The 26659-nt window shown below is 46.2% G+C and overlaps 1 protein-coding gene across 13 annotated transcripts in view; it reads left to right on the top strand.

Annotated features, from left to right (window-relative positions):
- TNRC6B (trinucleotide repeat containing adaptor 6B) overlaps positions 1 to 26659 on the top strand; it is a 1034757-nt gene that overhangs the window by 602918 nt on the left and 405180 nt on the right. For all 13 annotated transcript variants that reach the window (XM_077452437.1, XM_077452434.1, XM_077452436.1 and 10 more), the window contains 2 exons: positions 1799 to 1873; positions 4892 to 4937. In XM_077452437.1, the coding sequence (XP_077308563.1) occupies positions 1799 to 1873; positions 4892 to 4937 (121 nt within the window). The remainder of the gene's footprint in view (positions 1 to 1798; positions 1874 to 4891; positions 4938 to 26659) is intronic.

Below are 26659 nucleotides of genomic sequence, written 5' to 3'. Positions count from 1 at the left end.
TTGCCTCTGCGATTTTTTATTTTTTGCGATATAAATGGAAAAAGACCGAAAATTTTGAGAAAAAAAGATATTTTCTACTTTTTGTTATAAGAAAAATCGAATAAACTCAATTTTAGTCATACATTTAGGGCAACATTTATTCAGCCACATGTCTTTAGTAAAAAAAAATGTTAATAAGCGTATATTTATTGGTTTGCGCAAAAGTTATAGCGTCTACAAACTAGAGTACATTTTCTGGAATTTACACCGCTTTTAATTTACGACTGCCTATCTCATTTCTTGAGGTGCTAAAATGGCAGGGCAGTACACCCCCCACCCCCCAAATGACCCCATTTTGGAAAGTAGACAACTTTTTTGCACAGTTGCCACTAAATGATATATTGCTCACACATGCTATGGGCATAAGTCAAATTACACCCCAAAATAAATTCTGCTGCTTCTCCCGAGTACGGGGATACCACATGTGGGGGACTTTTTGGGAGCCTAGCCACGTACGGGACCCCGAAATCCAAGCACTGCCTTCCGGATTTAAATATAAAACGCTACCAAAAAAAACTGTTAGCGATCGCAGGGATCAAGCCTGATTCTGCGATCGCTGCAGTTATGTGTTTAGTGTTTTGTAAGTGACAGTGATCAATCGATACTGCACTTGGGTGGGCTGGGTGGAGGGGCAAAAAGCAGGTGCTAGCAGGTATCTGGGCTGATCCTGCTAACAATGCGTTTTTTTGGAACCCTAAACTGCTGGGGACGCTAGTATAGATCTGATCAGATATTGATCTGTTCAGATTCTATACCACTACGGGAGGTTTATGCTTTGTGCATGGGTGTTGGCGGTACTGGCACTAACCTAGCGCTGCCTGGGGCGACGCAGACCCTGACCCTAAAACCTAATTGATATCACCCGCCGGGTGATCAGGGGGTTAAACCTTTATTGGGTAATAAATGGTGGGTGCCCTGATGCTATATAAAGCAAACTAACCAGAGTCACCCGTAACACTTATACGGTGATCACTGGTGAAAGGGTTAACTAGGGGCAATCAGGGGGTTCAAATTTTTATTAGGTAGTATATGGGGGTCCCTGGCGCTATATAAAAACCTGACGGGGAACCTAAATAACTACCTGGCTAACCAGCGTCACCAGTGACACTTGTACTGTGATCGCTGGTGAAAAGGTTAACTAGGGGCAATCAGGGGGCGCCCCCCTGAGACCACCAGAACGGGGGTTCCCTGCATAGAAGCTCCTTTAGAGGCTGTACAGGAGGGATTTCCAAACAGGAGAGGCTTAAAACCTGCTGAGGCGAGTGCGGTAAGAGGCTTTTCCTTTTCCTTGGTCTTGTAAATAGGAGAAACCTTGTTCATCCAATCTGTCAGTTGAGGATAAAACAAGAGAATGCAGGGAGTGTCTCACCTTCAATTTTATAGTTAAACAATCCTGTCAGGTTGTGGGGGCGAGGTCACAGCACGGTGTGTGCTGCCATGAAGGCGTCAGGAAATATTCTTCTACAAGAAGTGCCTCTGTTCAAAGCTGTAGTTATTCATCCTTTATTAAACCTTACATCTCCCAATTGTTGCAAGAGATGTTCAAATCTGTTGCACTTTTTGCTTTTATCTGGTTGTGTTTGGCAACACAGACTTTAGACAACCACTTAAACCCAAGCTAAAAAGACCTGGTTAGTTTTACTAACCATGGATAAAAGTTTTTAACTTGCACTTTGTAAAAAAAAAAGTTCTGTATGCATATTATATTGGAATATATTGTTTTTTGTTCTTACAAGAGTAAATGTCCTCTCTCTTGCAGGGTTCCCTTAAAGGAGGGAACAGTGATTCCTGGATAAATCCCTTGTCCAAGCAGTTTTCAAACATGGGATTACTGGTAAGCTTTATAGTTGTGTTTTGTGTAATGGGATTTTAGTTTAAAGCATAAGTAAATCTTATGACCACAGCCCCCCCCCCCAAATATACGCTAGATAGATCACTTTGTGACTGACTATTTTTAACCACTTTCAGACCGGACCAATTTGCTGGTCAAAGACCAGACCACTTTTTTTGCGATTCGGCATTGCGTTGCTTTAACTGACAATTACGCGGTCGTGCGACGTGGCTCCCAAACAAAATTGACGTCCTTTTTTTCCCACAAATAGAGCTTTCTTTTGGTGGTATTTGATCACCCCTGCGGTTTTTATTTTTTGCGCTATAAACAAAAATAGAGCGACAATTTTGAAAAAAACCCATTATTTTTTACTTTTTGTTATAATAAATATCCCCCAAAAATATATAAAAAAACATTTTTTCCCTCAGTTTAGGCCGATACGTATTCTTCTATATATTTTTGGTAAAAAAATCGCAATAAGCGATTATTGATTGGTTTGCGCAAAAGTTATAGCGTTTACAAAATAGGGATAGTTTTATAGCATTTTTATTAATAATTTTTTTATTATTTTTTTTTTTACTAGTAATGGCGGCGATCAGCGATTTTTATTGTGACTGCGACATTGTGGGGGACCCATCTGACATTTTTGACACATTTTTGGGACCATTGTCATTTATACAATAATCACTGCTATATAAATGCAGTGATTCCTGTGTAAATGACACTGGCAGTGAAAGGGTTAACCAGTGGGTGGCAGTGTAGGGGTTAAGTGTTCCTAGGGGAGTGTTACTAACTGTGGGGGGGTTGGGCTTTCATTTAGTGTACACTGATCTCTGCTCCAATCACATGGAGCAGAGATCAGCGTCACTAGTTGCTAGGCAGAATAGACAAATGTTGTTTACACAGCATTTGCTCTATTCGGCCGCTCCGTGAGACGATCGCGGGGATGCCCGCGGCGATCGAGTCCGCGGGTCCCGCGACCGGACTCACGGGGGTCCCGACCAGTGCGGGAGCGCGCCGCCGGCGGCGCGCTCCCGATGGCAGGGCGGCATCGAATATTGGACGTACCTGTACGCCAATATGCCTGCCCGTGCCATTCTGCCGACGTACATCGTCGTGCGCTGGTCGGGAAGTGGTTAAAGTGCACAATCTTAATCATACAGGACATACAGACCTTTGGTTATGCTCCTTTACCATCAGGTGATAAGACGCTGGCAAAGCTTTTGGACACTCCCCCCTTGGGCATGCCCCTATGACCCTACTCCATAGCCCACCAAGTTTTCCTCTAAAGCCCTCTTCCCAATGAAGGGGCACCCCCACTCCTCAGGATGGGGGGGGGGGTGTCTATTACAGTTTGCTTCTCCCTGGGTCACAGACATCCCTGACCTGTGTGTTCAATTGTTTTATTTCAAAGGGTTACACTATTGAGTCCTAAACTCTCTCAGAGCAACCATGAATTGCCCAAGGACAATCAGATTTGCAAACTGTCTTAAACAATCTTTTGTCTCTATGAGTAGTTGTGCCAGTACTTCCACAGGAAAGGTTCAAAGGATTCTATTCAAACTTATTTATGGTACTAAAAACCCAAATGGGGATGTTTTTCCTATTCTGGACTTAAAATCCCTCAACAAATATCTCCAAATTTCAGAATTTTTGCAGTGAATTTGCAAGGTCGGTAATTACCTCTCTGAGATACCTACCCACCAATGCCAATTCTGCCTTGTCTAGTCAAAATAATAGAGCAAGAGAGGAAAGTGATGACTCTAATTGCACCAAACTGACATTGGACCTGGTACGCAGACATACAGCTTCTAGCAGATAACCCCTTACCTCTTCACAACAGGCAAGAATTTGCATCTCCATGGGTCTCAGAGTCTGTGATTCCTACCTTGCTAAAACCTAAAAAGCCACTTCCAGGAAGATCTATTGCCATACCTGGAAATCCTCCTTTGCCTGGTATTAACACAGGCACTTCAATCCCAGAGATTGTGCCTCACATTCTGGCCTTTCTACAATTAGGCCTTGAACAGAACTAGGCCCTTTACACTCTCAAAAGACAGGTCTCTACCTTGTTCATTCTCTTTCAAATACCTTTGGCTTCATTCTCCCCTTAAAGCTACAGCTTCAATCAACAGATCCCCTATTGTCCTGTTCTCAAGACCATGGAAAGGACACCCTGCATTCCAAAGCAGTCTATCAATGATCTTTTTTTATTACATTTTTTTCATTCAACCCGCTAGTTGAATGAAAAAAAAAAAAAATACTCAATTTACAATTCTTACATTCGTTGTGGGTGGGAATATGCTTCCTCTGTGCCTTTGTATTGTGGGGAGACCTCCCGCCTTCTGAATACACCGGTTAGTATTGCCAGCCATAGCCAGCATTGTGGATTCTTCTGCAGATGAACCTTTCCGCTGCAAAGTTCTTGCAGCAGCACTTGTCGGGGGTCTGTTGACCTTTGTTGGACTTGTTTACCTAGTTGCTGCCCACCTTTCTCATTCATTGCTTGGAAGGCCCCAGGGTCTATAAAAGGGTCTTTGCCTGTGTCCTGTATGATTAGCTGAGTTTTGACTTGCATGTAAGTTTCATATCTTGCACTACAGTAAAGGACACAGGCCTCCCTGCCTTTTATTCCTTGGTTACTTTGCATTCCTGGCTACAGACCTGAGAACTCAGAGTGGGCCATGGTTATGGGGGGGGGGGGGGGGGGGGCAAACAATGGGCATGTCTTTCAAAATAATTTCCAGTGTTAAGTCACCTGAAGGTATGACCCTATAACCCAGAGTCTTAGCCTGTGTGCTGTACTGTATTCCAAGATATGTAATTTACTGGTTATTCCAAATTCCTTTTTTTTGTTGTGGTTATACTCCCACTTCCTCCTATAATGTCTGCTCTATGATTAATTGTACTGTAGTCCCATATTTATATGACAGAGTTGTAAAAACAATACATGAGGTAAATTGTCTCCAATTTTAAATTCATGGACAATCACGTCATCATTTCTTCTCAAATGTTGTACAGAGCCAAGTGGATGACCCATCTCCCAGTAAGATGGACCACCCTGTTGGTAAGTCTTTCTGACTTTTGTTTGTGTGGTGCTTGAAAGTATTAGAGTTGCTGTAGTCCATATACTGTACTTTAAAAATATAAGAAATTAACAACTGTATGGTCCATAGAGGGACATAGTATTTGTAGATAATCTTTCAGTGGAATTGTACTGCTGCATTCATGATGTTGGAAAATATACATTTTAAGCCAGCAACACCCTGTATAACCCCACCTTCAACCATCATGCTGCAGCTTTTTGCTAGTGTCCTTGGCGCTTGGATACTTAATCCTTGGTTCTGCAGAGAACAAATTTCTCCCTAATTAATTTTTTGTCTTTGTTTTTTTTTTCTTCTTCAAAACTACACAGCGTTGTTGTTTTACTTCAAATAGAAGATCAAATATTCATCAGAAATAACTCTTTGCGCTGCTATTTCAACACAAAAATATTAGAAAATACTAGAACTGCCAACGCCTTACGTCACTCTCAAAAGTGTTTAACCACTTCAGCTCTGGAAGGTTCACCCCCCTCCCCGACCAAGCCATTTTTTGCGAAAGGGTACTGTGTTGCTTTAACTGCCAATTGCGCAGTCGTGCAACACAGTACCAAATAAATGGATGTTATTTTTTCTCTTATTGATGGACACAGCACCTTAATCTTGACCCCCGGCCGGTGAGCTATATGCTCTGGGGCACGCATATGACCAGGCTACTGCTGTCTGAGTCACAGTGTGCCATGGCCGACAGCCACCCCGTACTGCTCGGGTGATGGGTCTGTCTTTGGAGTGTGTCCAGTAGTCCCTACAGGAGGGTTAAGTATGTTCCCACCTGTTTAGGCAGGTTGGAGCAGCTGGGCACTCCCTGGGAGGTCGATTAAGGGGTCTCTCTCCCTCCCTTTCTTCTCTCCTTTCCCTCCTCCCCATTCTAAGGGGCCACTGTGTGGCTAGGCATAGGGGGTGCAGAGCATGTACCTGGCCGGGGGTTCTCTGGGTGGTCTCTGGGTCCTGGCAGGGTCTGCGCTGGGCGGTCCACTCATTTTATCCCTTTGGTGCTTTTTTTGGGCTTCCGTGTGCAGCCATGTGGGGGGAATGGTCATGGTGGGAGGCGCTGCCATTTTTTTCTGTAGCCGCGGGCATTTTTTCATAGCCCCGACCATTTTCTTGGAGTCCGGTGGCCATTTTCCTGGCGTTTTTCAGGCATTGTTGCCTTGTAGCCATGGGTGGACGGTCTGTTGGCCCCTAGTGCGAGGTGGCTGTTTAAGCCTGGAATAGCGTGAAAACAGACACAGGACACCTCGTGGTAGAAAGAAGGGAGAGGGGAGAGATGACAGTGGCAGCACAGCGCAGCACCCGGGTCAGGGTTGTGCGTCCTGTGGGGTGCCCCTCAGTCTGTGGCAGCTAGGAGGGTGGACATTTTTTGTTGCTTGCCTTGGGTCCCTAAGGTTGACAAGCGAGAGTGGGTCAGCATGATGTCGGAGGCTGGCGCCTCTTCTCCAGACACCCTTGTGATAGCAACCGTTTCCCCTGCACCTGCGGTGCCTATGGACGCTCTGTCGGTGGTCCGGCAATCTTTTGTTGCCAGGGTAGAAGCGGCATGCGGGGGTAAATAATGTACCTACGATTTCGGTGGAATGGTCCCCCTCTTTCAAGGACCCTGCTGACAGAAGGTCTGCTGCCAGGTCCATATTTACGGTGGCGGAGTCAGCATTGCGGCCGGTGTTAGCCATGGCTCTGGCGTTTCAAACACTTCCTGAATGGGCTAAGTTGTTGCACCGCGAGTTGGGGAAGGAGCAGGTTCCCAGTCTGCGTGGAACTGGCAGACCAACTGGTGCAGAGCCTCAAGTATGTCTGTGATGCGGCCCTGGATACGGGCCCTTTGCTTTCTAGAGCATCAGTTTCAGCAGTAGTGCTGCGTCGCCTGATTTGGCTCAAGTCTTGGTCTTCGTACCAGGCATCTAAGAAAGCGCTGGCAGATTTGCCCTTCCAAGGTGAGAGGCTGTTTGGTGCCTCGCTGGATGACATTATTAAGAATGTTACTGGGGGAAAGAGTACTTTGCTCCCACAGTCCAGAAAGGGTAAGGAGCCATGCTGTAGGCAAGGGCCCTCTTTTTCCACTCAGAAGTGGCTTTTTCGTCCGCCCGGGTTCGGCAGGTAAGCATTCCCAGTACGACAAGGTGCCCACTGAGGGACAAAAGCGCCCCTGGTTTCGCAAGCTGAACAAGTCGGCTGCCGTATGAAGGTTGGGGGGTTGTCTTTGGAAGTTTGCAGTTCGGTGGGACGGTCTTCTTTCCGACCAGTGTGTTTGAGAACTGGTTGGGTCAGGCTACAAGATAGCGTTTTTTCTTTTCTGCCAAACAGATTTTTTCCCTTCAACCTTCATTTTCTTCCGGCTCATCGGGAGGCCATGTTTGGGGCAGTACAGAACTTACTACTGTGTGGGGTGATAGTACCTGTACCGACGTCGGAAAGGTTTCAGGCAATCTGTAGTAGAAGGAAGGGGTCTGTCCTGTACTGGATCTAAAGGCCCTCAATTGCTTCGTGAAGGTGCAGAGGTTCAGGATGGAATTGGTTTGTTCCGTGGTCGCTGCACTTCATCAAGGGGATTTCTTGGTGTCTTTGGTCATCAAGGACACATACTGCGTCAGACATCAGAGCTTTCTGTGATTTTCAGTCGGGGATGAGCACTACCAATTTGTAGCTCTTCCCTTTGGCCTAGCGACAGCGCCAAGGTTCTTCACCAAGGTGCTGGCCCCAATTCTGGCGTTGCTGAGACGATGAGGGATCGCGATCATAGGTTACCTGGACTACCTCCTCCTGAGAGCAGCTTCTGCCTCAGAATTAAGGGAAGATGTGGCAATCACCATACAGACTCTCCGGGAGTTTGGTTGGGGGTTGAATCTCCAGAAGTCGGCGTTGGTGCCGACTCAGTGCATGGAGTACTTGGGGTTGATTCTGGACTCCTCAGAGGCGAGAGTCATTCTCCCTTTGAACAAGCTGCAGACTCTTCAATCAGTGGTGCAGTTATTGATGTTCCGCAGTTGGTTGTCACTGCGTTTTTGCATGCAAGTTCTGGGCCTCATATTAGCCACTTATGAGGCGGTACCATATGCTCAATTCCACACTGGAGTCTTGCAGAAAGAGATCCTGTCCAAATGGGACAAATCTCTGACATCCTCTGGATTGTCAAATTCGGGTGAGCCAGCTAGCCAGGGCTTTGCTTATCTGGTGGCTGAAGACCCCGGCCCTTCGGACCATGAAGTCGTTCCTTCTTCACTGGACGGCGGTCACGACAGGCACCAGCCTGGCTATTTGGGGCATCCAGACGGCCTAGGGTCACTGGACGCGGGAAGAATCCCATCTGCCGATCAGTGTGTTGGAGCTTCAGTCGATCAGCCGGTGCCTCTCCACATGGTCGCAGAGACTGCAGGGGCGTCTGGCTAGGATCCAGTCTAACAACACCACGGCGGTGGCGTATGTCAATCATCAAGGAGGGACAAGGAGCTCAGCTGCAGCGCTGGAGGTCTCTCACATCCTACAGTGGGCAGAGATACGTGTGCCAGCTCTGTCAGCCGTATACATTCCGGGCATAGAAAACTGGCAGGCGTACTACCTCAGTCGTCAGTTGCTGGACCAGGAGGAATGGTCACTGCATCCAGAAGTGTTTCAGTTCGCTCAGACTCCTCCCTCGTCTGCTACGCAGAGTGGAGGTTGAGGGGATTCCAATGATTCTGATTGCCCCAGATTGGCCTCGACGTCCTTGGTATGCTGACATACGTACAAATGGTGGCGGATGTTCCTTGGCGGCTGCCGATGTGGGATGACCCTACTGAGGGACCGAGGACTGTCGCCTTTGGTAATTTCCACTATACTGAGGGTACGGAAGTCTTCTTCCCTGAAGATTTATCATCGCACGTGGAAGGCCCACATCTCCATGTGTGAGGAGATGGGGTGACGTCCGTGTACATATTCAGTTTCCAGGATCCTGCTGTTTTTGCAGCGAGTGGATCAGAAACTTGCATTAAGCACCATTAACCACTTAAGGACCGCCGCATGCCAATGTACGTCATCACAATGGCATGTACAAGCACGTACATGTACGTGCTTGCCTTTCAGCGGGTGGGGGGTCCGATCGGACCCCCTCCCGCTGGATGCGGTGGTCCGTTTTGCTTCAGGAGCGATCCAGGATGAGGGGATGCCCGTTGGTTTCTCGCCATCCCCTCTCGATTGCCCCTGGCGAATGAGAAGCTTCCTCCCACTGTGTATAGTAAACACAGGCAGGGAGGAAGTGATGTCATTCTCCTCGGAGCGGTCTTTTTGACCGGACTACGGGGAGAAGTGAAAGTAAGTGTGCACCAACACTACACTAACATGTAGGCACACACAGGCATACAAACCCACCGTCCCCCGATTCCCCCCCCCCCCCCCCCCCGGCACAGTGTCACTGATTGCAGTGATCATTTATTTACTGATCACTGCATTCAGTGTCAGTTGTGACAGTAAAAACTGTCAGGGCAGTTAGTGTTAGGTCCAGGGTAGCCCCCTACCACCCCCCAATAAAGGTTTAACCCCCTGATTGCCCCTAGAGTTAACCCTTTCACCCCTTTTGCCAGTGTCACTAAGCGATCGCTTTTCTGATCGCTGCATTAGTGTCGCTAGGTAGCTAGTTATTTTTTTAGGTTCACCGCCAGGTTTTTATAGCGCTAGGTACCCCAATATACTACCCAATAACGGTTTAACCCCCTGATTGCCCCTAGTTAACCCTTTCACCCCCTTTTGCCAGTGTCACTAAGCGATCATTTTTCTGATCGCTGCATTAGTGTCACTAGTGTCGCTAGGTAGCTAGTTCTTTTTTTTGGTTCACCGCCAGGTTTTTATAGCGCTAGGTACCCCCATATACTACCCAATAATGGTTTTAACCCCCTGATTGCGCCTAGTTAACCCTTTCACCAGCGATCACAGTATAAGTGTCACTGGTGACGCTGGTTAGCCAGTTAGTTATTTAGGTTCCCCGTCAGGTTTTTATATAGCGCCAGGGACCCCCATATACTACCTAATAAAAATTTGAACCCCCTGATTGCCCCTAGTTAACCCTTTCACCAGTGATCACCATATAAGTGTTACGGGTGACTCTGGGTAGTTTGCTTTTTATAGCATCAGGGCACCCACCATGTATTACCCAATAAAGGTTTAACCCCCTGATCACCCGGCAGGTGATATCAATTAGGTTTTAGGGTCAGGGTCTGCGTCGCCCCAGGCAGCGATAGGTTAGTGCCAGTAAATATATGCTTATTGACATTTTTTTTACTAAAGACATGTGGCTGAATAAATTTTGCCCTAAATGTATGACTAAAATTGAGTTTATTCGATTTTTCTTATAACAAAAAGTAGAAAATATATTTTTTTCTCAAAATTTTCGGTCTTTTTTCCATTTATATCGCAAAAAATAAAAATTGCAGAGGCAATCAAATACCATCAAAAGAAAGCTCTATTTGTGGGAAGAAAAGGACGCAAATTTAGTTTGGGTACAACATTGCATGACCGCGCAATTACCAGTTAAAGCAGTGCATTGCGAAATTGTAAAAATACCTCTGGTCCTTAGGCTGAAAATTGGTCTGGGGCTGAAGTGGTTAAGAGGCAGATATCAGCTTTGGCTGTCTTTTTATTTTTTTTCAGCGACCTTTTGGCCTCTCATTCATTGGTGCGTACGTTTGTTTAGGGGGTTCGGCATGTGGCCCCTCCGGTACACCCTCCACTGCCCCCGTGGGATTTGAATCTGGTGCTCTGGTGCTTCAGAAATCGCTGTTTGAAAACATTAGGGAGATCCCCTTATTTGCACTCTCTCAGAAAGTAGTCTTTCTAGTGGCTATTACATCAGCTAGGCGGGTTTCTGAGTTGGCGGCCTTGTCTTGCAGGTCTCCCTACTTGATCCTCCACAAGAATAAGGCAGTGCTGCATCCGCAGCCTTCTTTTCTTCCGAAGGTTGTTTCGGCTTTTCATCTAAATGAGGACCTTGGGCCCCTGTCCTTTTGTCCTCGGCCGTCGCATCCCAAGGAGGACACTTTACATTCTTTGGATGTGGTCTGGCTCTGCGGGTGTATCTGTCTGCTATAGATCCTTTCCAGGGGTCGGACTGTGTTTGTATCAGTGGCTGGTCCGAAGAAGGGCCTGGCGGTCTCATCGGCCACCATTTCTCGGTGGATCAGACAGATCGTGGTTCAGGCTTATGCCATAAGGGGGCTGGCGCCTCCCTTTCCTGTCACGGCGCATTCTACCAGGTCAATTGGTGCTTCTTGGGCTTTCCGACATCAAGCGACTGTTTCTCAGGTGTGTAAGGCGGCAACTTAGTCATCCGTACACACTTTCACCAAATTTTACAAGGTCAATGTGGGCGCATCATCGGATGCGTGCTTCGGCCGCAAGGTTTTGCAGGCGGCCGATTGAGGTTGCGACACCCCTGTTGGGGAGTTTTTTGTTATGGGTGGAGTTTTTTTTTTCTTTATGTTCCCACCCCTCATTTTTGCCACTGCTTGGGAATGTCCTTAAAGTCAAGATTAAGGTGCTGTGTTCTGTCATTGAACAAAATAAAAAATAGGATTTTTGTACTCACCGTAAAATCCTTTTCTCTGACGTTCATTGACGGACACAGCACCCACCCTTCCTATTTATGTTTGTACTACTTTTTGACTAACTGAGCTGCTCGGAGCAGAGTGAGGGGTTATAGCCAGTAGGACCATCCCCTGGGCGGTACGTACTATGTTTATTATGTGTTCTGCCTAGTCCTCTCCTAAAGGTGGCTATATAACCCTAAGGTCAAGATTAAGGTTCTGTGTCCGTCAATGAACATCAGAGAAAGGGATTTTACGAATACAAAAATCCTATTTTTCCCACAAATAGAGCTTTCTTTTGGTGGTATTTGATCACTTCTGCCTCTTTTATTTTTTGCACAAAAAAAAGACTGACAATTTTTGAAAAATTTCTGCTATAAAACATATAAAAAAAAAAAAAGTGTAAAAAATCAAATGTCTTTATCAATTTAGGCCAATATGTATTCTGCTACATGTTTTTGGTAAATAAAATGGCAATAAACATATATATTGATTGGTTTGCGCAAAAGTTTTATAAGGTAAATCCTTGGGAATGTTTTCTTGCTGTGTGGAGGGTGGTTTAACTGTAGGAAGACCAAGATCTGTGTTCCTGCTTAGCAAAAACACAAAATCCCTGGCTTCCTTACTAGCAGAACGGCAATCTGCCTTATTTAGACCGACGTTGTGCCTCTCTCGGAGTGATTGACGGCGGACCTGCTGTGTCGAATTACAGCGGGAGCGGGTCCCCAGCGGTGCATGCATACCCCAAACGGCAAGAAAAAAAAAATCACATACCTGATTTTGCACTTAAGGGCTGCCCTGCCGAAGTTATATATACATGGGTTAAGCAGTTAAAAAAACAATACAGCGGGTAAAATAAGTATTTATTTTTCTACATATTTCTAAAGTTGCTATTGAAATTAAATATTTTTTTTAAATGTTTGTAAAAACCCATACAATCTATACATACAAAGAAACAAATCTGTTCAGAAATGAAGTTCTTGCTAATAAAATGGAATGACTTTGGGAAAAAGTAAAAGGCATGGAAAGCCAAGACATCAGCTGAAATCTATCAGGAATTAGAAAGCAATCCTGCCCCTTGTCAGTCTAAATTAATATCAGCTGGTTCAGTCTCAACTGATGGCCTATAAAAAGGTGTCTCCATTAAAGGTGTCATACAAGAAACCCCTCATGATGGGTAAAAGCGATATGTAGCGTGTATTGCAATCAACATTTTCAGGCGTAGGTGCCCCACCACGTGTGTACATTCATATATGTGAGGGTGGGGGGCCTGAAACCCATTTTTTGGGGGGGGTGATTTTATGTGCTTGGGTGTAACTTTAATATTTTACAGGGTGTGGGGAGAAGCTTGCAATTGCGACCTGGGGTTTGTCAAGCCTCAAATAAGCAGGTACAGTTTGTTCAAAGAAAACAATAAGTACTGCACTCAACTGCCATGGCATGTATGCATGCTTACCATGCAAGACTTCATTGGTGAAGAAAAAGCTTGTTTAACCACTTCAATACTGGGCTCTTATACACCTTCCTGCCCAGACGAATTTTGAACTTTCAGCTCTGTCGCACTTTGAATGACAATTGCGTGGTCATGCTACACTGTACCCAAGCTAAATTTTTATCATTTTGTTCCCACAAATAGAGCTTTCTTTTGGTGGTATTTGATCACCTGGGATTTTTTGTTTCAGTTACAAAACTTTGTAAATAAGTACGTTTTCTCCTTCACTGATGGGGCCGCAGTGACTGGCACTGATAAGTCGGCACTGATGGGCACCAATGAAGTGGCATCAATGCAGTGGCACTGATAGGCGGCACTGATAGATGGCACTGATATGCGACACAGACACTGATAGGTGGCACAAATAGGCACTGATAGGTGGCACGGATTGTCATGGATAGGTGGCACGGATTAGCATGGATGGGCGGTATGGATAGGCACTGATAGGCGATAGGCAGCATGGATGGGCACTGATAGGCGGTATGGATGGGCATAGATGGGCACTGATAGGCAGCATAGATGAGCACTGATAGGCGGCATGGATGGGCACTGATAGGTGGCATGGATGGGCATTGATAGGTGGCACGGATGGGCATTGTATTGTACAGTATTGTATAGGGATGGATGCCAATCAGTGCCAAACAATGCATGCCAATCAGTGATGCCCATTGTGGGCACTGATTGGCATCCATTATGGACATTGGCACCCATTGTGGGCACTGACTGGCATCCCTGGTGGTCTAGGGGGGCATACCTGTTGCTGGGCATCCCTGGTGGTCTGGTGGTGTACCTGGTGGTCCAGTGAGGGCATCCTCGGGGGGGCTGTGCTGATAATCAATCAGCACAGACCCCCCCTGTCAGAGGAGCAGCCGATCGGCTCTCCTCTACTCGCGTCTGACAGATGTGAGTGAGGAAAAGCCGATAACCGGCTCTTCCTATTTACACTGTGATCAGGACACGGCTGATCGCATGGTAAAGAGTCTCCGTCAGAGACTCTTTACCGAGATCATAGTTGCGGGGTGTCAGACTGACACCCCGCAACAACAATCGCTGTGATGCGCGCCCCCGGGGGCGCACAGCGGCTTAATATCCTGATCACGTCATATGACGTCCGGTCAGGATATTAAAACCACTTTGCCACCGTCATTTTGCTATATGGCGGGCGGCAAGTGGTTAAAGTTTGCTGAACAACATTTAGACAAGCCTGTGAAAAATGGGAGAATATAGTCTGGTCAGATGAGACCAAAATTGAACACTTTGAATACCATAATACACATCATGTTTGGAGGTCAAATGGCACTGCACATCACCCCATAAACACCATACCAACTTTGAAGTTTGAAGTTGGGAACATTGTGGTGTGGGGCTGTTTTTTAGCATACGGTACTGGCAAACTTCATGTCATTGAAGGTAGGTTGAATGGAAAAATTACCAAGACATTCTTGATAAAATATCTGCTTGCCATGTACCACGATGATCAAGATGAAACAAAGGTGGACATTTCAGCAAGACAATGATCCCAAACACAAAGCCAAGCAAACTCTCAATTGGTTTCGAAGAAAATAAAGCTGCTAGATTTAACCATCCAATCGCCTGACATGATTCCAATGGAAAATATATGCAAATATATGCAAATAACTAAAGAGTTCGTAGAAAAAGGCCTACGGAACCTTCAAGATTTGAAGAGTGTGTGGAAGAATGGGGAAAAATCACACCTGAGCAATGCATGCGACTAGTTTCTACATACAGGAGGAGTCTTGAAGCTCTCATTATTAACACAGGATTTTGTACGAAGTATTAAAGCGGAGGTCCACCCTAAAGTGGACCTTCCGCTCATTGGAATCCTCCCCCCCCCCCTGGCGCCACAATTAGCACCTTTCAGGGGGGAGGGGGGTGCAGGTACCTTTACAGTACGGGTATCTGCACCCACTTCCGGCGTAGATTCTGCAGAAGGTACGCCCCTTTCCGCAGAATCTATGCCCCATTCCGAAAGTCCCCCGCTGCCTGCTGGGAAACACACGGATCCCAGAGACAGCGGGGACCATCCTTATTGCGCAGCGCGTCTCGCGCATGCGCAGTAGGGAACCGGGAAATGAAGCCGAAAGGCTCCACTTCCTGACTCCCATACCTAAGATGGCGGCGGCAGCACCCGAGAGACGATCGAGAGATCGGCTTCGGGTGCCGACATCGCAAGCGCGCTGGGCGGGTAAGTGTCATTATTTTAAAAGTCAGCAGCTGCAGTATTTGTAGCTGCTGGCTTTAAAAAAAAAAAAGGCGGACTCCCGCTTTAAATAAGTTTCAGTTACTGTGTTCAATACGTTTTGCCTGTGTCATTACATTTTATTACATATAACTTAATTTCTGAACTTATTTGTTTTGGTTTCTTTGTATTTATTTATTGCATGGGTTGTTACGGACGTGGTGAAAATGTCACTTCAATAGCACCTTTAGAAATATATTTACCTAGAAAAATGGTGACATGTTCAATACTAATTTACCCGTTGTAAAAGTAAATGTGGGGTAGTGCTATCACAACATCCAACTGAATTATACATGTGAAAGTTAAATAAATAAAAAAAGTCCACATGAAATATAATCTCTTGTGTCTTCTATTAATAGACATTCTTGAATATGTGATTTTATATTGCATCCATTTCACTCATTCACCACCACCAGTTTTGCTGTCACCTGAAATACAGGTGCATTTAAAAAATGTTAAAGTGAAACACATATATTGATTTGTTACACATAGGAATACTTGAAATGTATCACTCTTTCTTTTAATTTGATGAGTATGGCTTACAGCTAATGAAAACCCCAAATTCAGTATCTCAGAAAATAAGAATATTACAGAAGACCAAGAAAAAAAATGTAATACAGAAATGTTGGCTTACTGAAAAGTATATCCATGTACAGTATAGTATGCAATCAATACTTGGTTGGGGCTCCTTTTGCATGAATTACTGCATCAATGCAGTGTGGCATGGAGGCGATCAGCCTGTGGCACTGCTGAGGTGTTATGGAAGCCCAGGTTCCTTTGATAGTGGCCTTCAGCTTGTCTGCATTGTTTGGTCTGGTGTCTCTCATCTTCCTCTTGACAATTCCCCCCAGATTCTCTATGGGATTTAGGTCAGGCGAGTGTGTTGGCCATTCAAGCACAGTGATGCCATGATCATTAAAGCAGGTATTGGTACTTTTGACAGTGTGGGTGGGTGCCAAGTCCTGCTGGAAAATGAAATCGGCATCTCCATAAAGCTGGTCAACAAAGGGAAGCATGAAGTACTGTAGAATTTCCTAGTAGAGGGCTGTGCTGACTTTGGACTTGATAAAACACAGTGGACCAACACCAGCAGATGACATGGCTCCCCAAACTATCACTGACTGTGGAAATTTCACACTGCACCTCCTGCAATGTGGATTCTGTGCCTCTTCACTTTTCCTCCATACTCTGGGTCCTTGATTTCCAAATCAAATACAACATTTACTTTAATCAAAAAAGAGGACTTTGGGCACTGAGCAACAGTCCGGTCCTTTTTCTCCTTAGCCCAGGTAAGACGCTTCCGACATTGTTACTGGTTCAGGAGTAGCTTGACACAAGGAATGCGACAGTTGTAGCCATGTCCTGGATATGTCTGTGTGTGGTGGCTCTTAAAGCACTGACACCAGCTGTAGTCCACTCCTTTTTAATCTCCCCCAAATTCTTGAATGGCCTTTGCTTCACAATTATCTCAAAGCTGCAGTTATCCATGTTGCTTGTGCATCCTATTCTACCACACTTTTTTCTTCCACTCAACTTACCATTAATATGTTTGGATACAGCACTCTGAACAGCCAGTTTCTTTTAACAATGACCTTTTGTGACTTACCCTCCTTGTGGAGGGTGTCAATGACTGTCTTCTGGACAACAGTGTTCCCCGTGATTGTGTAACCTACTGAACCAGAAAGAGACCATTTAAAGACTCGGGAAACTTTTACATGTTTTTTGCGTTAATTCGCTGATTAGAGCATGACACAATGAGTCTACAATATTGAACTTTCCCAATATTCTAATTTTCTGAGATGCTGAATTTTGGATTTTCACTAGCTGCAAGCCATAATCCTCAAAATTCAAAGCAAGAAATGCTTGAAATATGAAATATGTCTGTGTGTAATGAATCTACATAATGAGCTTTACTTTTTGAATTGAATTTCCGAAAATAAATTAACTTTTTGATAATCACATTTTTTGAGATGTACCTGTATATGACCCTCATACACTGAAAGGTAACAAAATGCATATGTCACTGTCAAATGTGATAATCCTTTCTCCATGGCTGGCGTCCTATACTCCACCGCTCAGATCCACCAGTAGGATTCATTTAAATGGTGACTGTCCATCTCTAGCGTCTTTCGCTCTTTACCCTCCAAACTATAGTGTCACCATAGGACAAAACAAACGCTTCATAGTGCTTTACTGGTAAAATAAAGCTTTGTTTCAAACCCACCATATGACTAAAACTCACATTATAAGGTGCTTTACAGTGCACCCATAGATGAAACATAAAAACAAGAACTGCTAATAATACAGTCAATGATACATGTAGCGCAATTATTGAATGGGCATATAGTGTGCTGATATCCAAGGCCACATCTGATGCAGTTTGTTACCAGGACACGTGACTTCCTCAGGGGGAATTTAACTGGATAACAGCCTTTTCCCTTTTACAGCCCTAATCATCGGCGCCAATTTATTGAAGATGAAAAATATTTCATGCACCTTAGTGATTCTAGACCATGGAATATTTGTTAACCGCTAGCCGTCCAGCCGCCGCAGTTGTACTGCGGCAACATGGCTCGGCTGTGCGAATTGCCATTATGCTACGTCGGTAGCATAAGCAGCCACTAGGGGACACTTGTGTGCTCCCCGAGCTGGGGCACATGGAGAACCGGGAGTAAACACACAGTTAGCAGTTCTCTGAGCAGTGAACTGACAGATCGTCTGTTCATACAGAGTAGGAACACTGATCTGTTGTTTTCCCTGCACAGAGCCATCCCCCCTTCAGTTAGAACACTCCCTAGGATACATATTAACCCCTTCACTGCCCCGTAGGTGTTAACCTCTTCACTGCCAGTGAAATTTTTACAGTAATCAATGTAATTTTAATTGCACTGATGGTCCCAAAAATGTGTAAAAATTTCCGACGTGACCGCAATTCTCCTTCCAAATATTGGACAGTATTCTACATGAAGCTGTACTGATAGCACAAGGCCCACTGCTGTTGATGGGAGATTTTAATGTGGTGTCGGATGGGGTTCTGGACAGGCATGGGTGTGCATCTGGTTCACGTAATGCCCTTGCCTCATGGCTGGACAGTCATGCTCTCACGGACGTGTGGCCCTACAAAAACCCGGGGATCAGTGCATACTCGTGCCACTCGGAGACCCATAAGACGTTGACTAGAATTGGTATGCTCTTATCCTCAATAGATGGTCTCCCCATTATCTCCAGGGTTAGGTACCTTCCCAGGGCACTGTCGGACCACTTGCCTTTGGAGGTCACGTTGGACCTAAATATCCCTACTGCGAGACAACAATGGCGACTGCAAACACAGTGGCTGCAGGAGGAATATGTGACGCTGAAATGCAAGGAGGCTATGGGTCACTATTGGAGGGAGAATGGTGCTGTGACCACGATACACACACAATGGGAGGCCTTTAAAGCTACCATGAGAGGAATTTTTGCTAAAGAGACAAAAGACTTTGCAAAGGCCCTGGACTGTGAGGTGAAACAGCTAGAATGTGACATTGCTCTGGCAGAACAGACATACATACAGGACCAATCCCCTAACACTTATAAAGCATGGCAGGACCTGACGAGACAGTTTAGATTGCTTCTGACGGACCAGACCACAAAGAAACCGCTCCGGCAAACCCGCTCTATTTTTGAATTTGGGGACAAAGGTGGCCGCTTGCTAGCCTTTATATGCCCCAACATCTGTATTAAGTCTTAGACGCCCAGCGGGCGACCTAGTGACTGATACACAGGATATCCTGAACATGTTCTTGAATTTTTACTGCGACCTTTATCAATCCCAATCCAACTGTACAGACCGAGACCTCTCCTCTTATTTAGAGGATATAGATCTTCCACTGCTGCCCCTAGAGAACAGTGCTACTTTAGAGCATTCCGTCACCTCTGAAGAAATAGCTGGTGCCATTTCCTCCTTCAGACCGGGTAAGTCACCTGGACTAGACGGTTTCCCGGTGGAATGGTACCAGCTCCACAAGGAGAGTTTAGTCCCTCGCCTTCTAAAAGTGTTTGTGGCAGCAGAAAAAGAGGGTATCTTGCCAAAATCCATGCGCGAAGCTTTGATCGTTTTGATCCCAAAGCCTGGCAAGGACCCACAAGAATGATAATCGTATAGAACGATCTATTTGATAACTACTGATGCCAAAATACTGGCCAAAATGTTGACCTGTAGATTGCAATCGGTGATTCTCAAACTGATCAACTCCGATCAAACAGGTTTTGTCCCAGGCCGCTGCACTCAAATGAACCTCAGGAGACTCTATGTGAATATGCAAATTTCCCATGCTAATATCGGTAGCCAAGTGATAGCCTCACTCGATACAAAAAAGGCATTCGATTCGGTTTAGTGGAAATACATGTTCTCCCTACTGGATAAAATGGGTTTTGGACCGAGGTTTGTGAACTGGGTTAGATTACTATATAATGACCCCCGAGCATGTATCAGAGTGAACGGACATATTTCAAACTCTTTTCGGATTGGGAGGGGGACTCGGCAGGGATGTCCCCTAACCCCTTTCCTTTTTGCTCTGGCTATAGAGCCCCTGGCAGCCAAACTTAGGACTCGGGTTGACATTGAGGGACTTTTGGTTGGGGATCTGGAGGAACGGGTTTCATTATACGCAGACGATATGCTGCTTTATCTGGGGGACCCTGACCAATCGCTAGCCAATGCATTCCGGCTATTTCCCCTAGACCCGCAGCCAGGTTTAATGCCCCCTCCTCGATGTCCTCTGACAGTCACAATCCAATTTAAATACCTAGGGATACACGTTCAATTGCCTGTCGAGTCATTCACGGAGGTGAATCTATGGCCAGTAATTCGAGACTTTAGGGACAGAATACAAAAATAGAAGGAACTCCCGCACACATTTTTAAGAAGAGCTAACGTGTTTAAAATGATTTATCTCCCGAAATTTCTATACATCCTCTCTAATGCCCCGTGGTGTATCCCTAAAAAGACTTTCGGATATATTGACTCCTTGCTGACCTCCTTTCTGTGGGGTGGCAAGGCAGCTCGAGTATCGCTGACCATTCTGCAACTACCACTGACCATTCTGCAACTACCGGTGGGGAGAGGGGGTCTAGCAATCCCAAATCTTCGCATTTACTACTTGGCGTCAGTTAGTTCAGGCTCATTGGCGTATGTTTCCGCAGCTGAACAACGCAGCAACAGCAGTGGAGGCAGCTGCGGCATCCTCCTATGAGACGCTTTTAAATTTCTTCTTTAGAGGTGAAGTGCCGACGGAAAGTGGCATGACTACACTCAAACCAGCTAAACAGGTGCTAGAGACATGTACAAGACATATACAGGACGTACCCTCCTATCTATTGCCAAATGCCCCTCTGTGGTTTAACCCTTATTTATAGGATTTTTTCCTCCTGGATGATGGACATAAGTGGGCGAGGCATGGCCTTGTCTATTTGCATCAGCTCTTTGACAATGGGGACCTTAAAACATTTGCACAATTGAAAAGAGAGTTGGGTATTCCTGACTCATGGGCATTCCAGTACGCCAGACTGAAACATGCGGCTCATGCTCAATTTGGGACTGGGCCAATACTTTTGGAAAACACAAGAATGGAAAAATTGCTTGCAGAACCGGACCACACAAAACGTATCTCTACCTATTATGCGGTTCTTTTGGCCAAAAAACAGTCCAGTGAGGAAAAAATGAGGAGCAGATGGGCAGAGGTGATTCCGGAGATGACTGAGGCCCAGTGGGAGGAAGTTCTAACCTAGGATCGGCAGAAAAGATGACCCTATTTGCCACAAGTGCCAGGTGGCAGATGGTACCTTTATTCACATGGTGTGGGAGTGTGGTAAAGTAAGACCGTTGTGGTCACAGGTGTCCCAGTTTATTGCAGACACTCTTGATCTCTCGAATATATGTAGCCCACTCTTTGGACTCCTGGGGGTAATAGAGAAAAAAAATAAAAAATTCCGACGTGTCCGCCATAATGTTGCAGTCACGATAAAAATCGCTGATCGCCGTCATAACTAGTAAAAAAAAAAAACATATTTATAAAAATGCCATAAAACGATCCCCTATTTTGTAGATGCTATAACTTTTGCACAAACCAATCAATATACGCTTATTACGATTTATTTATTTTTTACCAAAAATATGCAGAAGAATACATATCGGCCTAAAATGAGGGAAAAAAATGTTTTTTTTAATATTTTTTGGGGATATTTATTATAGCAAAAAGTTAAAAATAATGCATTTTTTTTTTCAAAATTGTCGCATTTTTGGGCTTATAGTGCAAAAAATAAAAACTGCAGAGGTGATCAAATACCACCAAAATAAAGCTCTATTTGTGAGAAAAAAAGGACGCCAATTTTGTTTGGGAGCCACGTCGCACGGCTGTGCAATGCAGTGCCGAATCACAAAAAGTTGACGATCTTTGGCCAGCCAAATGGTTCGGGGCTAAAGCGATTAATAGCTCAATCCACATTTCTCTTATTCATACTCTCCAGTGCCTTTTTTGATGGACCAAAGGCAATAATTTGGTTGCTATCCTGTTTTGCCCCCATTATAGCCACCTGCATCGCTGCACCAAGTGGGGCAGGGGAATTACTTTCACACATGGGGCCAGGCAGGTTTGTACCGTTTTTTGGGGGGGGGGGGGGGTTTATCCTTAAATGAAATCCTCATTTAAAAACTGTAATATTAAAATGTATTTGTTTATCTGAATCATTTAAGTGTGAAAAATATGCAAAAAAATAAATAAATCAGGAAGGGGTAAATACTTTTACACACAAGCGCAAGCGCGCGCACACGCACACACACACACACACACACACACACACACACACACACGTATTTGATCCCCTGCTGATTTCGTACGTTTGCCCACTGACAAAGAAATGATCCGTCTATAATTTTAATGGAAAGTTTATTTTAACAGTGAGAGACAGAGTAAGAACCAAAAAATCTGGAAAAACACACTTCTAAAAAAGTTACAAATTGATTTGCATTTTAACCACTTGCTTACTGAGCACTTAAACACCCTTCCTGACCAGACCAATTTTCAGCTTTTGGTGCTCTCACACTTTGAATGACAATTACTCAGTCATGCAACACTGTACCCAAATGAATTTTGTGTCCTTTTTTTCCCACAAATAGAGTTTTCTTTTGGTGGTATTTGATCACCTCTGGGATTTTTATTTTTTGCGCTATAAATGAAAAAAGACCGAAAATTTTGAAAAAAAACGCATATTTCTTTGTTTCTGTGATAAAATTTTGCAAATTATAATTTTTTTTTTCATAAATTTTGGCCACAATTTATACTGCTACATATCTTTGGTAAAAATAACCCAAATTAGTGGATATTATTTGGTCTTTGTGAAAGTTAGAGAGTCTACAATCTGTGGTGCGAATCACACAAAATTGATCACACCTGATGTACTGGTGGCCTATCTCATTTCTTGCGACCCGAACAAGTCAGGAAAGTACAAATACCCCCCAAATGACCCCTTTTTTGAAAGTAGACATTCCAAGTTATTTACTAAGATGCATGGTGAGGTTTTTGATGTTGTCATCTTTTTCCCACAATTCTTTGCAAAATGAAGATTTTTTTTTTTTTCTCACAAAATTTTCAATGTAATAGGTTATTTCTCTCACATGGCATGTGTATACCACAAATGACACCCCAAAATACGTTCTGCTACTCCTTCTGAGTATTACGATACCAAATGTGTGAGACTTTTACACAGCCTGGCCACATACAGAGGCCCAATATTGAAATAGCACCATCAGGCGTTCTAGGAGCATAAATTACACATTTCATTTCTCAACCACCTATTACAGTTTTGAACGCCCTGGAGCACCAGGACAATGGAAATGCCCACAGAGTGACCCCATTTTGGAAAGCTAACACCCCAACGTATAATCTATGAGGCATAATGAGTCGTTTGAATGGTTCATTTTTTTTCCAGAAGTTTTGGGAAAATGTGGAAAAAAAATGAAAACGCATTTTTTTTTACGCAAAGTTGTCCATTTATAAGATATTTCCAACACATAGCATGTACATAGCAAAAATGACACCCCAAAATACGTTCTACTACTCCTCCTGAGTATAACGATACCAAATGTGTGAGACTTTTACACAGCCTGACCACATACAGAGGCCCAATATTGAAATGGCACCATCAGGCGTTCTAGGAGCATAAATTACACATCTTATTTCTCAACCACCTATTACAGTTTTGAAGGCCCTGGAGCATCAGGACAATGGAAATGCCCACAAAGTGACCCCACGTGGCACTGACAGATGGCACTGGAGGCAGATGGCACTGGAGGCAGATGGCACTGGAGGCAGATGGGGCTGGCAGATGGGGCTGGCAGATGTCGCTGGCAGATGGGGCTGGCACTGGCAGATGGTGCTGGCTATTTGCTCTGGCTAATTGCTCTGGCAAATCGGGCTGGCAGATGGCGCTGGCAGGTGGCACTGGCAGGTGGCACTGGGGCTGGCGGCACTGGGGCTGATGGATGGCACTGGCGCTGGCAGGTGGCACTGGCGCTGGCAGGTGGCACTGGCAGGTGGCACTGGCACTGGGGCTGGCGGCACTGGGGCTGGCGGTACTGGGGCTGACGGATGGCGCTGGCAGGTGGCACTGGCGCTGGCAGGTGGCACTGGCAGGTGGCACTAGCAAGTGGCACTGGCGGCACTGGTGGTGGCTGGCGGCACTGGCACTGGGGCTGACAGATGGCGCTGGCAGGTGGCACTGGCACTGGGGCTGACGGCACTGGGGCTGACGGATGGCACTGGCAGGTGGCACTGGCAGGTGGCACTGGTGCTGGCAGGTGGCACTGGCAGGTGGCACTGGGGCTGACGGCACTGGCGGCACTGGGGCTGACGGGCGGCACTGGGGCTGACGGGCGGCACTGGGGCTGACGGGCAGCACTGGCGCTGGCAGGTGGCGCTGGCAGGTGGCACTGGTGCTGGCGGCACTGGGGCTGACGGCACTGGGGCTGACGACAGGCGCTGGCAGGTGGCACTGGCGGCACTGGCACTACTGGCAGATGGCACTGGGCTGACAGATGGCACTGGGCTGACAGATGGCACTGGCACTGGGCTGACAGATGGCACTGGCACTGGGGCTGACAGATGGCACTGGGGCTGACACTGGCACTGGGGCTGACACTGGCACTGGGGCTGGCACTGGGGCTGACACTGGGGCTGGCACTGGGGCTGGCACTGGGGCTGACACAGGCACTGGGGCTGACACAGGCACTGGGGCTGACACAGGCACTGGGGGTGACACAGGCACTGGGGCTGACGGGCGGCACTGGCGCTGGCAGGTGGCACTGGCGGCACTGGGGCTGACGGCAGGCGCTGGCAGGTGGCACTGGCGGCACTGGCACTACTGGCAGATGGCACTGGGCTGACAGATGGCACTGGGCTGACAGATGGCACTGGCACTGGGGCTGACAGATGGCACTGCGGCTGACACTGGCACTGGGGCTGACACTGGCACTGGGGCTGACACTGGCACTGGGGCTGACACATAGATCGCTCTCCCTCCTCACACGCTGTCTCTGTGTGAGGAGGGAGAGACACGGCAATGGGAGATGATCTCATATGTTTACATATGAGATCATCTCCCATTGGCAGCTGCGATCGCGCTGTGAACGGGCGCTTTGATTGGCCGTTCACGGCGATCTGTATTTGCCTGTCTCCGGGAGACACGGCAAATACAATACTTCCGCGATGCGCGCCCCCGGCGGCGCGCATTGCGGAAGTAAACACCAGGCCGTCCAGGGACGGCCAGGCGAAGGAAGCCGCCCGCTCTAAGGCCGTAATTCGGCTATAGGGTGGGCGGGAGGAGGTTAATGAGTGAAATAAGTATTTGACCCCTTTGCAAAACATGACCTTAGTACTTGGTGGCAAAACCCTTGTTAGCAATCAGAGGTCAGACGTTTCTTGTAGTTGGCCACCAGGTTTGCACACATCTCAGGAGGGATTTTGTCCCACTCCTCTTTGCAGATCCTCTTCAAGTCATTAAGGTTTTGAGGCTGACATTTTGTAACTCAAACCTTCAGCTCCCTCCACAAATATTCTGTGGGATTAAGGTCTGGAGACTGGCTAGGACGCTCCAAGACCTTAATGTGCTTCTTCTTGACCATGTGTTTTGGGTCATTGTCATGCGGTACATGGCCTTGTCCATCGTCTCTTTGATGCAGTAAAGTTGTCCTGTCCCTTTAGCCGAAAAATACTGAGATTGTTTCCACCTCCATGTTTAAAGATGGGGATGGTGTTCTTGGGGTCATAGGCAGCATTCCTCCTCCTCCTTCCAAACACAATGAGTTGAGTTGATGCCAAAGAGCTAGATTTTGGCCTCATCTGACCACGGCACTTTCACCCAATTCTCCTTTGAATCATTCTTATGTTCATTAACAAACTTCAGACGGGCTTGTACATGTGCTTTCTTGAGCAGGGGGACCTTGCAGGCACTGCAGGATTTCAGTCTTTCACGGCGTAGTATGTTGCCAATTGTTTTCATGGTGACTATGGTCCCAGCTGCCTTGAGATTGACAAGATTCTTCTGTTTAGTTCTGGGCTAATTCCTCACCATTCTCATAATCATTGAAACTCCATGAGGTCAGATCTTGCAAGGAACCCCAGACTGAGGGAGATTGACAGTTTGTGTTTCTTCCATTATCCATAATCGCACCAACTGTTGCTCTGTCACCAAGCTGCTTGGCAATGGTCTTGTAGCCCATTCCAGCCGTGTGTAGGTCTACAATCTTGTCCCTGACATCCTTGGACAGCTTTTTGGTCATGAAAAAGTAAATTGGGTATCTGGCGCTCCAGGAGGCAATGCTCTTAGTTTGTAATAATGTATACCTGATTATCCAGTCTTTAGGTAAAAACAAAGTTGAACCACTTTAAAGCGGGGTTCCACCCTAAAGTGGAACTTCCACTGATCGGAACCCTCCTCCCCTCCGGTGTCACAATTGGCACCTTTCAGGGGGGAGGGGGGTGGAGATACCTGTCAAAGACAGGTATTTACACCCACTTCCGGGCATAGACTCCCGTGGGAGTCTATGCCTCTTCCTGTCCTGCCGCGCTGTCTGCTGGGACACACACGGGTCCCAGAGACAGCGCGGACAATTCCTATTGCGCTGCGCGACTCGCGCATGCGCAGTAGGGAACCGGGAAGTGAAGCCGATTCGCTTCACTTCCTGATTCCCTCACCTAGAATGGTGGCGACAGCAGCCGAGAGCCGAGCGATCGATCGGCCTCAGCTGCCGGCATCGCTGGACCCCGGGACAGGTGAGTGTCCATTTATTAAGAGTCAGCAGCTGTAGTATTTATAGCTGCTGGCTTTTAATATTTTTTTCCCCAGTACAGT

The sequence above is a fragment of the Lithobates pipiens genome, unplaced genomic scaffold, assembly GCF_037356315.1.
Source record: "Lithobates pipiens isolate NorthernLeopardFrog02 unplaced genomic scaffold, aLitPip1_a1.2 Scaffold_23, whole genome shotgun sequence".
NCBI lineage: Eukaryota > Metazoa > Chordata > Amphibia > Anura > Ranidae > Lithobates > Lithobates pipiens.
The sequence above is the reverse complement of the archived record's forward strand: the minus strand, read 5'-3'. Positions and strand labels throughout refer to the sequence as shown.